The 14890-nt window shown below is 36.3% G+C and overlaps 1 protein-coding gene and 1 non-coding gene across 9 annotated transcripts in view; one reads left to right on the plus strand and one right to left on the minus strand.

Moving 5' to 3' along the window:
• The window catches only part of SATB1 (SATB homeobox 1), a 97397-nt gene that overhangs the window by 58635 nt on the left and 23872 nt on the right, over nt 1-14890 (plus strand). For all 8 annotated transcript variants that reach the window (XM_044753895.2, XM_044753891.2, XM_044753893.2 and 5 more), the window contains one exon: nt 7857-8012. In XM_044753895.2, coding sequence (XP_044609830.1) covers nt 7857-8012 — 156 coding nt within the window. The remainder of the gene's footprint in view (nt 1-7856; nt 8013-14890) is intronic.
• LOC123279745 (U6 spliceosomal RNA) lies at nt 556-660 on the minus strand. Its single transcript, XR_006518007.2, has one exon. It is a non-coding gene; the product is annotated as a U6 spliceosomal RNA (small nuclear RNA).

Genomic DNA, 14890 nt, shown 5'->3' on the forward strand with positions numbered 1-14890 from the left:
ATGTTTGAGGAACAATCTCAACAAGAAGTTGAAAGATAGATGGATAGATACACAGTTTTTTAAAAGTAATAATTCATAGAGTTGCTTGAGGAGAATTTGCTTCCAAATCACTAATTCTCATATAAAAACAATAAGCTACTAATTAGAAGAAAGACAGTTGCTTTGTGTTGCTTCATTTTGGGGGTTCTTTGGGGCTTAAAAGTAGTCTTTAAATGGGATATTTGTCTCTACTACTACTAAGAAGTATTTTAAACTCAATAGGAAAAAAAAGTAATAAAGTCAATTTTATCCCTATGAGTTTTAGAACCACCATTTGAATAGTAAATAAATAAAAATAAATAAATAATTCCATTTGTATTTATGCTTTCCAATACGAACTGCAGCTGGTACCAATTACACATCATCTCGTTTGTAATCTTTCATAATTAAGTTTAATACAATCCTTGAAGGCAGCTTTAAATGGGGCTGATAAGGAATTCCATCCATATTCCCAGAAATGGGCACATTTTCTATTTGCCAAATGTTTGCACTTTTTAGGAAGGACAAAAGTCACCTTCCAGGTAACTTTATCTCTGTGCATCTACGTGTCCTTGCGCAGAGGCCATGCTAGTCTTCTCTGCATCACCCCACTTTTAGTATATGTGCTACCGATGCAAGCGCTGTATCTGTACATCTGTATCTTTTAATCAAGTTTGAAAGTTAGCTTTATAACTATTATGACAATTCAAGAAGTTAATTTTCAGTACAAATTATTAGATAAAAGTTTGATGGTAGATTAGATGCAAAATCCACAAGCAAATATATCTTCTCACACATTTAATTTGTACCATGCACAACTCTTAAAAATAAAGTTAGCTGAAACTGGATAAAAAGTGAATGTGGGATACAAATTTAAAGTATTCATGTAACGGCGTCATAATGAAGTTATATTTGGTGTTAATTTCTTTTCATCAATAATAAAACACAATCATATATTTCTAAATGTAGAAATACAAGCTCGTTCAACACTAAAAATGAAACTGCTACAGATACTCCATAAATAAGGAATAGACATAATATGCAGCCACTTCTTTGAGGGTATGGTACTGGGTATTGTAATGTTCTGAAACGATTATTTTTTAGAAACACCACAAAAGTCCATTTTCTCCATTTTATTTAATGAAAATCAATTTGGTCCTGATGTTTAAATGAGCAGACTGTAAGGAAGTCGCTGCTATAAGTATGAATAAGAACGTCATGTTTCTGTAGCTGAAAAGAATGGCATCTTATACATACACACAGTTGTTGAAGCTGATCTGTAAAGCTTTCTATACAATATTTCTTAAGAAAAAAAATGAGGAACTCGTTCTTTATAAAATATGTACATGACTTTTGTAAGAGTTGTTAAAAAATACTGTGCTTTGGACTTGGTTTAGCACTTAGTGTAAAGTGGTTAGAGTTAATACACACACCATCTTAGGTTAACTCTGCTCCTATAGTCATCACCGAGAGGCCTCTGGGCACGGTTATTTTACTTATCACTTAATCTGAAATGCTAACAAAAGAATGGCTTACTTCAGACCAGCAGGAACTTCAGCTTTGAGCTGCTGCTTTTTTAAAAAAAATCTATCCAAATATTTGACTTAATGGTTCCTTAATGCAAGTTTTGTTTTCTAATTTTTCTAGGATTTTAATGCTTTTATTTATGTGATTCTGCTGTCCTTATTCACCAAATTTTTTCTTCAAGTTACATTAATTCTTAAGAGATATTTCTTTTCATACAGTAGTAAGATTCTCTTGGGTAGCTTTCCTATATGTATGTCTAAAGACGATATATGCTGATAATTTGGGATAGAAAGTTTCATTTGTTTTGGCCTGAATTATTGATTTACTGGTTGAGCCATCTTTAGCTGTATTTATTTGTTCTCAAGAGGAGTTGAGACCAAGCCCTTGGCCAACAATGGACATATGAAGTGTGTAGATACTGTAGATTCTTAGTGCAACTCTTTCAAAGAAAAAAATTATTTCTATTAATGCAGTTTTATTGGCCATCTAACCACATTCTGAATTGATTATCTGATATATGTGTATAATTTTATTTCACTGCTGTAATATAAATCTTTAAGGCATCTTATTTGCCTCACTGAGAATCCCCTTGCATTACTTGATATTGTTATAATAGAGTTCACAACCAGTCAGTTCACCTTTTACCCTTGAACTTGATTCAATGAATTAAATTTTAAGAACTCCTCAATGTCTTAAAAGTATTATCAATGTAAAATGAGTACTTTAGATTTGGAAAACTGTGTTACTGAGCGGTTGAATTAGCACTGTACTGTTTTGTAGCCATTGAAGATGAATGCTTAAACTGGAGCCAGTACAACACATATAAGGTTTTAACACCATGCTTATTACAAGTGACTAAAATGGCTGAGAAAGGAAGGATGAAACTACAGATACAGAAGCAGACTGCAAAATCTTGTCTTTTTTAATTTTATATTTTGCCAGAGAGGAGTCTATGTGAAATCACTATGCATTTCATTTCCTCCAAAATGGAGACGTTCAAAACCTATTTTGAGACAACTCTGGCTTGGGTTGGACCCAAACCTTGATTTCTTTCTAAAGAACTGCTTGTTAAAGGCAGAGGTCCCTTATGGCTCACAGACCCAGGCCACCTTAGGCCTGAGAGACTGAATTCTCTTTCAGCTCCTTCCCTGTAGTTTTTAGGTCATATGGAAGATGATTGGGATGTCCCTGAGTCACACAAGACAGAGGACCTAAGCTGTTGAGAGACTCAGATTCTAAATCATCTTCCAGAAGGGGCTCCCCTGGTTTTGGTCAAGCCAAGGTTTTATTCTTAGGAATGCCTCCCCTGGCAAAGCCTAGACCAGCCTCGGGAATCACCAGAGCTCTTGGCTGGCCCTGCCCAGGTAAGACACCTCCTGTGCAGACCTGTCCCTTGTGCTTTAGTAGGGGCAGCCATGCCATGAGCTTTGACTTCTGGCTGGGGCAGTAGGCTCTGGGCTTGACCTGTTTGCTGAAAGCATGTTTTCACAACTTACATGCTCTAATTCAAGAAGTAAGAATACCTTGCACTTGATAATGTTGTTCGTAATTTTCTAAGCACCTTCATATATGTTAATTCATAGAACCCTTATACCAGCCTTTTGGTTGGAGAAAAATGAGAAAACCAGGTCTAAGGTATAGCAAAGTTTTCAAATCCCCTGATAAGTGTGTTGCTCTTTCCTCTATCTCAAGCGCCCTCCTCAAAACACAGACATTTTAGAAAGGGGAAAATAAAACTTGGGGCCTTTTTCTGTTTCTCATAGAGGATGGGAAGTTTTCTTGTTAGATTAGAAAGAGGAACACCTACAAGGGCATTATCCTCGTAGAACACATTAAATGTTTGACAGATGATTCACTTTGAAAGACTTTGGACAGTTGGCGTTTCTGAGATTGTGGAAAAAATAGCCCCTTCCAAACCTTGGTCGTATGAAAATATCTGGGAGAACCAAATTCCTCCAAAGCTCCCTGGTCTTAAAAGTTTTTTTTCTGACTATGCTTAGCAAATTTTCCAAGTGAGTTCATAAGAGAAATTTTATTAATAATAATTAATGATTATTTTCTGAGAATTGTCTGTTTCACAGAACAGATCGCTTTTAAGTTGATAATTTCTATTTAGGTGTGTGCTTTTTCTGGTTTTATTTGTGTATTTTAATATGTGTGACTTTTGGAGTTAAATTAGTGATTTCTGTTTTCATAAGGACTGTTTGAAAGCCTATAATTAACAAGTTGCAACTTACTTGAATTATATATTCTTTTTTCCTTTATTTGTTTTTACATCTCTTTACGTAATTCTTTAGTTTCTTCTAAAGTAAGATGTGATATTTTATAGCCATGGTTTAAAAAATGTACAAAGTTCCTGTAAGCAATATATAATGGATTTAATCTGGTAGGTGCACCCTTCTGTCTCTTTACAACAGACTCTTCCATAACGTAATGAAATGTAGGTTCAGTTACGGGCAGGAACTTAACACTTGATCAAAGTTTTATTTGTTATGAATCCCTTGACCAACATTATTTTAAGATCTTACGTGCTTGTAAAATGCTTCCCATTATTAGTCATCTTTTAAAAGTCCAGATTTAAAAAATAATTAACATTGTTCCTACAAAAGGAAGAAAAGTGCGAAAAGATAGAACCATGATTTCAAGACAGTGTTAATGTGTAAAAATTGGAGATTGAGGACTATTTTCCATCACCAATAAGAATGCCTCAAAATAGCACATTTCTTATGTAACATTACTAAGAAAACATTTATAATCTGCATACATATCTTGAAAAATAAATTCAGGTTTGATTTGTAAAATTAATAATAAAGCCATTTACTACTAAAAATTAGACCTTAATGAGCTAGAGTCAGCAAAGGGCCACCAAAAAGCACATCTAGCATGTCTTAAAAAATAAGAATTTTTGTTCAAATAAAGTCCTGTATAACATCATGACTTCAGTATGGTGCAGTGGCTTCTAAGATAAGCATTAACCTTAGACAGACTTAAGTTCAGATCTCAGCCTTGCCCCATGGACAAATTACTTACCCTCTTTGTCTTAAGACAGTTTTCTCAATTTTAAAATGTGGCGATAATAGTACCTACTCAGGGCCATCGTGTAGGTTATTATGTGCCCAGCACATAATAAACAACTAATAAATGTCAGCCTTTATCATTGTCATTGTTATTAAAACTACATCAAACTTTAATCGTGTGTGTGCATGCCGTGTGCTTGCAGGCAGCTCCTCCTGCATCCAGAACTAGCACATCCACAGTCAGAACCACAGTAGAGTTCCTTGTGCGTAGTGTGTATGTAGTGTGTAGAGTTCATTTTGCAGTACAGTTTGATGCATTCAGCAATCCATGAAGAGGCAAAATAGAATTTTCATGGAAAACTCTGTGTTCTGCACATTTTTAGTGAAATAAAAAGCCGCCCCTAGTGCTGCACCCTACCTATCCCCAGGTGGGAGGGTAAATAGAAGCTCCAGCTCTTAACGACTTCCCGGCGCCCGCCGCCGTAATGATGGCGTAGTCCACCCTACCTTGATAAAAGCTATTCGAAAAGCAACCGCATTTATTTTACCTCCTGTGCTATTTGCGGAGAAGAGCTGAAGAGTAGTTTGTTTTGCCTGGAATGAACTACTTTATGAATTTTAATGTGTGATATAATATTAAAAGCTAAACCAGGATTAAAGAAGATTTTTTTTGTGCTAAGCTAAAATAGTACTTAGTAGAGTGAGGTATAAAAGATTTTTGTTTCCATTTTTACCTGGGGAAAAATTCAGCTTTCATATTTTTGAAAAGCTGTCCAAGTCAGTTCCCCTTAAGCAATAGCTTATGTTTAGGAAAAAATGTGATTCCAGAATTCTAATAGCTTATCTATGATAAGATGCATATCTGAGCCAACAAGATGATAAAGAAGAGCTTTTCTAAATATTTTTTAAATGAGTAATACTGACAGATTCTTACTTTATATTTCTAAAAGTTGTTGCTCTCGCTTTTTTTTTTTTTTGATGTTTTGTGTACACTTCTTTTCCACTTTTGATTGTGTTGGCTACTAGGAAACAGTTATTTGATTTTTTTTGATGGTTTAAAATTCTTGCTTTTTGGTTCAAGTTGTAATTGCTTTATTAAAAAAATTAAACCAAAGAAATCTTTAGAGACAAAAATCACAGGGTTGAAAAAATGATTATAGCCCACCTCAGAGATAAATTCTTAAACATAATTTTTACAAAAGAATGAAAATTATTTTTAAAGCGTATGAAACCCCAAGTTGCCGAAGCCCGCTTTCATAACTATTGCTAAGCAGTTGGCTACCAAGGAACTGGTTCTTCCACAGCACTGGACTTCGTGCCCCCATTTCCATAACATTCAATTTTCAAAGCGATTGAAATGGCTTTTCTTCTCTCTTTCATTTAAGCAGTGAGAAAAATAGGTATTAAAAGGCACCCCATGGGGTGATCAAATCTATCCTTCTGCCTCAAAGCAAGACCACCCCAGAGCAAAGTTGCGAATCTCACCAAAGCAACTTTGTAGGCAATTTATGGTAATGCGTTAACTCTTCTGGCTCCTAAAGTGGTGTTTAGCAGATTATTGCTTCAAAGCCCTGTGTACTTCTTAGTGGCCTCCAGTCGTTAATATACCTCTGTGAGTGCCCTTGCTTACCAGAGTGGCAGAGCTGGAAGAGGCACTCTGGAAATCTAGCCTACACTCTTGCCATTGCTGTCTCCAGTTTGTAGTTTAGGAGAAGCAAATGAGGCCCAGCCAGTTGGTCACTTCTCCTGCCTCACCTTCTGTGTCCTCACTTCGAGCCTGTGGTCCAACCCTTTCACAGCGTTATCTTTTCAGTGTCTAGAAGGGTAGTGTCGAGGTGGAAGAAATCTAGCTGCCTCCTCAAGATAAGCGAGAGGTGAGTTATCTGGCTAACTGGCTAGATGTTAGAAGGATTCAGAAGGCACGTTTTAAAGAAGACTTTATCAACTCTCTAAGTCCAGAGATTCAATTCTCTGCTTTTAGGATAACCTTTGCTCTTCTTGATACCAGATATTTTGGGGGAGAGTGAAATAAACCTGGAAAACTTGCAGTTGCACTAGGAGGGTATGTCGCTTAGTGACCAAAAAAATCATTCGTTTATCCTAAACCGCACTTCATTTTCTGTTGTTTGTAGTATATGTGAGAAATTGTCCAAGATGGTAAGTTTCTAGAGAACAAAAAAACTGGGTTCGGTAAAGGACCATAAGAAATGCGGTTGTGAATCATCTTGCTGGGAGAAACATGGTCCTGCGTCTGTGGCAGCTTCATTTACACTTTTGTCAATTTCCCAGTAAAAAAGCAACTACATAGTTCATATGTAAATTTTTCATACTGGTTCATATAACTGCATAATAAAAATTAAATTTGGAATTTTAAAAATTAATAATAGTACCAATAAATTTTGAGATTGAGATGATTTTCTCCCTAAAATTTTGTGGCATTTTCCTACCAATACCTGCTTATCATTGTTACCAAAGGCGTTGATACTAATTTTTCACTCAAGATTATTTGTTTTGAATATATTTGTGAAGTCACTGATTATATATTTTGTGTAACTTGCAGTAACGTTCTCTAATATTGTGCGACATTTTCTTATTGTCTGGTTCCACAAGTCAAAAAGAAATAGTTATATACAGGGGTGCCAGGAAAAGATGAAATAATTATACAGAACAGCTTGGACATGCACGTGTAAAATGCAACCAGCCTTTATGATAATTAAGCAAGGCACTCTACCTGTTTCATGGATGGATAGAAGATTTAAATATGCAGCTCTGCAAATGGCTTTGTTATGGAAGATTTTTTAAATGAAACATAAGAGGAAAAGGCATTAAAAAAAGAGTCTACAATTAAAAAGGCCGGAGTATGTAATAGCTATTAGTGATACAATTGTCTATTACGCACTGGACACCCAGTGAAGATACAGCACTGTGCATTATGATTTTAATTGTGGATTTCCTTTGTTAGAATTGCAATGGAAGGTAATTGGGAAACAATTAGTTTAGGGTTTTCAAGTCTTTGTAACTATTCCGTTTTCCAGAAAACTTACTTTATGGCGTTATAATTCCTGGCTGTCAGCTGGCAGTTGCTGTCATATTACAGATGCAATCACCTGTGACAATGTGACTTCCTTAACTTAAGCAATCTGATCTCGGGTAATAACTAATGTTGAATGACTGCACTGTTGATCACCTTGATCATAAAAGGAGCAACAATGTCCAGTTTGGATGCTGAGCCTGAGAAGCATCAAAACAATTTGGCCAATGAAAAATGACAGCCATGTTCAAAATGTTTTGTAGGTGAAAACAGCTACTATTGCCACTGAGAGAAATGGGAAACCAGAGAACAATACCATGAACATTAATGCTTCCATTTATGATGAGATTCAGCAGGAAATGAAGCGCGCTAAAGTGTCCCAAGCACTGTTTGCAAAGGTTGCGGCAACCAAAAGCCAGGTAAGAACCTCTGTTAGGCGTTGAGAATGTTTATCTGTGACGCCTGTGAAAATTTCATCCAAAGGGGTGTCTATCTGTGATCTGAACTTGCATCATGGATCGGTCACAGTCTCCAGGATTGTTTACAGAGCTCTGTGATGAAACAAAATGTTCAGATTCAGGTAGTAGAAACTTGGTGGTGTTTCTTCCAACAGCCACTCTCCAGACCAAGGATTTCTCAGTAAATCTCTGAATCAGTTAATAGTTGTTTTCAGAAGAAGAATATTGTAATGTATAGGAAGTGTCTCAATCTGGTCTGTTGTAATGGAACGAATAACTTGAATTACTATTTCGTTATTACTTATATGAACTTGATTTCAGCTACAAACAGTATAGTTTCTTCTGTTCCAAATCAGGCATCTACAACTATTAGGTGCACTTATTAAAACAAACTGATACAGACACATATCTTTGCATATTAATGATTTTAGTTTTTCTATAAATATATATCTATAAGACACACATATTGAATTACAATTAGACAAATTGTCCAAATCCGATGAATTATAAAGGAATAGAGTTGAATTGGGAAAGTTTGCAACTTCCTACAAAACAAGATAAAAACATAACAAAGGATAGATAATGAAGTCCTTTATCAGTATAATTTTTATATATTGATAATTTATGTTCATCCAAAGCAGGATCATCTGTATGAACAAACTCACAGTTGTCTATAAACTATGAACAAGTTCAAAGCCAAGAATCCTTTTTAAAGGGCCAGGAGAATGCTAAACTGTCTTTACCTTTAAACAAAGATTTGATAACACCATCAAGGTGAGAATTTAGGGGCAGTCAAGGGCTCAGGTGAGATTTTAACAACTTGAAATTTTAAACAAATATATTTTCATTATCGTTAATGGACCCTCCTTTATAAAACAGCCTGTCTGCTGTCAACTTCTGATGAAAACAGACAGTCCTGACAGTATTTACAATATGATGTATTTACAATACAATGCTTTCTTTTAGCTTTTCCTAAAATTTTACTCCTTCAACATTAATAGTTGTACTTGATAGAAGTTTCGCCATAGAAAAGGTTGTTCTTGTTTAAGTTATAGGCTGGATGAAATACTTAAGGGATATCTTGAAAATGTTATATAAAAATGATTAAACTCAAGCTGTGGACTGTAAAAATTATAGCTTTATAGGCCACATGCCTGCCTACCCTTCAATCACTGTCAAAGTGATAATTTCTACAATAATATGTTTCTTTTATTGTGAGATTCTAAACATCAAGTGCTGTTTAAACATTAAACTGAATTGTTTATGTTAGTGCTGTACTCAGCGTGTCATACATCAGGCCACCGTAATCTCTCATGGAATGTAAAATTCTGTCATGAATCATGGCTTGTATATCGGAAATTACTGTAATTTTGATTGGAAATTACAGGGCTCTTGAAATGTTTCTAATTATGATAGAATGTTAGAGCCGCTTCAAACCTGTGTGCTTCTTCAGATGTCTTCATTTACATGCCAAGACTATGCATTAAGGAGAAATGTCCTTTCTCACTTTACCCCTCTCCCACCCACCCTGCACATTCTTGTTTGGGCTATTTAGTCTAATTATGATGAGGATCTCATATTTAAACATATATTATCTTGCCTTTCTTTCTGATCCGACATCTTTTCTGACCTGTCCAATTAAATTATCAAGAATAACAGACTATGTTCCTACAAGGCTACTTTCCCCAAATCTCCAAAATAGATATACAGAGAGACTAGACATGTATTATTGTAATGAGGGTCAGCCTTAACACAGACAAACAAAAATAAATATTAAAACCTTTTTGATAACTGTCATTTAGTTGCTTGTCATTTAATTCAATCTAGCACATCCCTCCCCCCATTTCCTTTCTGACTATAGCATAGCTCCCTAAGGTTAGAGCCCCTCCACTACCTTCATTCTTTCTTCCTTTTAAATGATATCCCAAATTCTTCCCACCTGGGTGGAGTTACTGATTTTGGAACTATTCAAACAGTGGCAGCAACTGATTGTTAATATCGTGAGTGATGTTCTGGGGGGTTTTAAACGTCCTTGTTCTTTGTACCCCTGTCGTGCAAAACTCTGTGAGTCTCTTTCAACAACGTTGATTGGCAGCCTCTATGTGTCCACCATGATGGTGGGTTTCCCAGAACCCCCAAAGCTCTTAGCTAATCTCCTCATTACTGGTTGAGAGAGAATCCAGGGGGCCAGTTTTAGGCTATGGGGTCAGGCAAACTGTTAACTTTCGTTCTCTCGGGTAGTTATTCCTGACTAGCAATTTACGATAACTTCCTCGCAGAGCATTTTTGTAGTTTTCTCCTAGCTCTTCAGTTTAGATATTAGCACTACCCTCTTTATGAAAGTATGCAAAAAGATTGATGATTACCTAAAAATAAGGCAGTCCAAAAACTGTGTATTCCTAAGAAAGGAAATCTGACTTAACAAGGGAAGGTAGTCATTTACTTCAGTTCTGTTCTCCTGCCATGATTTTTATGAAGGAAATGGAAAAACTGGCAAACAAACCAAAAAAAAAAAATCTTCCAATCAGAATGATTTTTTTCGTGGTCAAAATACTTCTAAAGAATTATTTATACCTTAGACACATGTGCCAGGGTTTGGCAGAAGGAGGCAGAGGTCCCCAAATAAAGCATGTGTGAAGAGGGAAGAACTGGAGTCACTTTTGTCTCGGCTCCATCTGCTTGTGTCTCGCCCTTGTTCTCTGGGTTAGCTTAACCTTCATCACTTTTTTTTTTGCTAGATTGCATCGTGCGTTATACATTATCTACAATGAGTTCTCAGAGTAACTGTGTGAGCCAGCATTGTTTTCCTCATTTTACACACTGGGGCATTCAACTAATAAACAGAAGAGCCAATCCCAAATTCTCTGCCTCTGTCCTCCCATGTTAGTATCTCCTCAGAGTTCCAGGCACCTCAGTCCTGAAGTTACACCCTGCTCCAGGAAAGAGGAATTAGGGATATTGGGCTAATTGGTAGTGGAAAGGTGGGGGCTTGCCCTTCTTCATGCACATATTCATAGCATACGGGTTCTTACCAACATAGGGCCCTTGGAATCCAGATACATAGTGGAGGTCTCACAGGAGGCTTTGGTCCAGGCTGTTTCATTGGTGCTGCAATATTGGGAAGTTATTTAACCTTTTTGAGCCCAAGATTCTCTTAACATGGGAGGAGGTTACATGCTATAATACATGTAGAAGAGCTTTTAAATTATACCTCACTATACACAGATGGGCAACATGTTGTAATGTGCTAAGTAAGAGGCTCAGACCTCCATGCAGTGACTTATTTATTATCTATTTATGTTTTTCAGATACCTTTCACTTTTAAAGATAAAGCTTTAGGTAGATATCCTGAATGACAAGCAGCATAATAGTTTTAAAGTTACTACAGTCCCAGAATGTTATGGAACCAGAAGCATCGTAGTTGTGCTATGCAATGACTAATGCACAAAGTATTTTCAGTAGAGGAAACCAACTCCGTAGATTCCACAATTTCACGTGTATTATATTATCTCTTCTCTTCGATGAGTAATAGAAATGAGATTGTTTTTAAATCTAATAGAAATGTCTGAATAAAATATGCAAGTAAAAACTGAAGGTAGGCTACTTTTTGTGCTTGGGTAGGAAAGCAAGCTAATGCAAACTTTAAAAGATGATATGCTTTAAACATAATGTGAATAGCTACAAATGAATACCCTTTATATTCTGGGTATTCAAATAAGCAGCAGTTTTTCCAAGTGAATCATATTGGAATTTTATCAAACATTTAGTCTGATAACATTCAAATAATTATGAGAGCAGAATTCGCTAATTTTACTGTTTAAAAAAAATAGTTGATTTGGGTAATAACCATTACGGTATCAAGGTTCAGTTACTGTTCATTGGTTATAGTGTTTTCATATGGGAGATGGAAATGGAATTTTTTCCTTAATGGTGGCAGATGTTGGAATCTAATTTTATTCCACAGCAAACCCCCTGAGAGCTCTGAGACTTAAGGTGTATGTCCAGCAAGGGGACATTAGCAGCACCGTAGGCCTTTCCTTGTACATTGAATTGTTACATTGATTTTCGTGTTTGCAGAGGTGCGGGAAGAGTGAAGGGCTTTTACAGAGACGCGCTGCATCACCGCTGGTGTTTAGAAGATGATTTTTCTCTAGTGCTTTATTGAACAGAGTATTTCTTTTAGGTAAGGCAACTAGATGATGAAAATTCTATTTGACTGAACATGCTTGCACTATAATCTTTTGCAGTCTCTCCCCACCAGTCCTGGGGAGTTAGAGAACTCTTTCGGCACCTATAACTTCAGCTAGTTGATAGGTATAGTTTAAACACTAAAAAAAGGATTTCTGTGAAGATAGCCTGACCACCAGAAGAGACCAAAAAAATTGAAAGCCTTTTGCCTTCTTCTGTCTACTTTTCAGACACCTTTGTCACTGACATTCAAAACCTGTAGGATAAAAGAGAGAACGGAGGGCAGAAGAAAGGAAGAAGGAAGCGTTAGTACTCCTTGGGTTTGTAGGTGGGAAAAAAATTATCTTTTCAATTTTGGGTTTGGAAATTCTTGGATGGTGATTGGAAAGTCTTAAATACAAGTAAGATATGATATGTCACAAATCAGTGGGGCTAGAAATGTAATTTTCATTGCTGGGAAATAGAACGTTTAGAGACAAAATCCAGGAGAAAAATCCTGGAACCGTGGTTGCAGTCTGTCTTCTAGCAGGTTAGTGAAGGCATCTTTTATTTTGTTAGAATTAACTTGCACTTGCGGAAACTACACTTTGAAGCTCTCTGCTGATTCATTCTGTTGGAATGTTCATGTAACAGACTTTGCTGCAACACGATTTCACCTGTGTAGCCTCCTATTTAAGACACACAGGAGGCCCCTGCAGATTGGCGAGTCACGGTTTCTGTTATTTCTGGTGCCACATTCTTTTCTAGCAGTCTGTGGGAAGATCTTCACATGGTGTCCTCATAGCCCTTCCCTTGGGCAGGTAGTTTCTTCAGCCAGGGTCTGAGGAGAGAGCTGCCTCTTAACACACTCTCCATCTAGCGCTTGATTTTGTTGTATTTTATTTCTTTCAATGGGTAGGGAAGACGCTGGGGAGATGCAGCTTAGGTCTCCCTCGGTCACCTTCCCTGGAGGAGGAAGGGGCAAAAGGAGTACTCGAGGAGAGAAGTAGGACAACCCAGAGGGGAGCCACCTGGGCAACCTGCCCATGTTCAGTCTAACACACATTTGTGGAGGCTGCTGTGCTGCATTCTTGAGTAAGAAGGATGTGGAGTGCCGTCAGTTTCCTGTTTAGGGTGTTCTGGGCTGGTAGCCATCTCTAGAAATCGCTTCTGTCTAAATTTTAGGACTCTATATTGGATTTAGTTTTCTAGAATGTAGACCTGTCTTTGTATTTCTAGCTGCTTGCTAAACAGGACTGTTGAAATTAATGGCTTTAAATACATAAATATTAACATACTCTAACAGTTTCAAGGTATATGATTCTATGTTATACAATGTTTTGAGAGCTAGTTAGATTTGTGGCTCTGAATATGATCCCTTTTCATATTTCTGCATCATAAAAACAAGCATATGTTTTAGTAAATCTAGGGTTTCATTGAGGAGATCCAGAATTATTAAATAGAACCCTTCCTGATTATATTTTTGGCTAAAAATTATGCAAAGGGGTGTTTTTCCCCTAGATGCTTATGTTATCTATTTCAATAAGTCAAACAGAAGATTTTTAGTTATCTTATTGCCACTTTCAAATTATTTAAAATTTTCACTTTTCTCCTAAATTTGAAATTAATTAACTAAAGTCATGTAAACGCATTTTCCCACATTGGCCCAAACTAATGAGTTAACTGTTAAAAAATATAGTCTTAACTCATTAAGCCCAGTTTCTTCATTTCAGAAAGTGTCATAAGAAAGTTTTAGACAAGATTTGAAAAGAATCATTCTGTGAGTATTGGGCCAGCTCTTTAAAGAGGAGCATCACATGAGGAAGTCCAAGGAAGGTCTCCACAGGAGTGGTCCACGTTAAAGCAGGCAGCGCATTACATGCTGAAGCTTGGGTATACCAATTATGTATTTGTAGAATCTGCTTTAATCTGACTCTACCTTTTATCCTAAAATTCTAAGTCTAAGTTGAAAAGTGTGGACTAAGAATATCCTATGAAAGTTCCTCTTTTTGGAAGCTCTGCTGTAATCAGCTTTGACAGTTCAAGAGAGTTCTTCAGGACAGTTTCAGGTGTCAGCAAAATGGATGTGGAGAAGAGACCAAACCAATGAGGTTTAATTCCTAATAGGAATAAATCTTAAAACCAAATGCCATTCAGTTAAACTTAGTGCATAACTATAACACTGATATAATCCTTTAACAAACCACCAAGTTAAAGGCAGCGTGTTTTCTAGAAGTCTCAACATTTGTCTTTTATGTTTTTGATAGTAAAGGTAGGTTTTATTTTAGCTTTATCTTCTTTTTTCCTCATATGAGAAATGAAAATAAAGGCCCTGTGAAATGAATGAGCTATGAAAATGCATTTATGCAAAATGACAATAGAAAAATAGCTCTGGAAGAAACTGCACTGTTAAAATCTCACATCAGTGCAAGGTGCTGAGAGAGGGGTGGAAGGATGTGTGTTGGTAATATGAATCGAATGTTGATTTTTTCTCTCTTGCCAAAAGAGTATCTTCAGTATCTTAAAAAGTAACCTTCGAGATTATTCATTTTTATAAGTATAGATGGTATGCTTTTACATATGTGGTTCTTTTGCGTGACAGAGTGACAGAACTAAATCATAGACCACCCATTTAAAAAATATATGTATAGATTTTAGAAGTGAGTAGAAAT

Source organism: Equus asinus, chromosome 21 (assembly GCF_041296235.1).
Source record: "Equus asinus isolate D_3611 breed Donkey chromosome 21, EquAss-T2T_v2, whole genome shotgun sequence".
In the NCBI taxonomy this organism is placed as follows: Eukaryota; Metazoa; Chordata; class Mammalia; order Perissodactyla; family Equidae; genus Equus; species Equus asinus.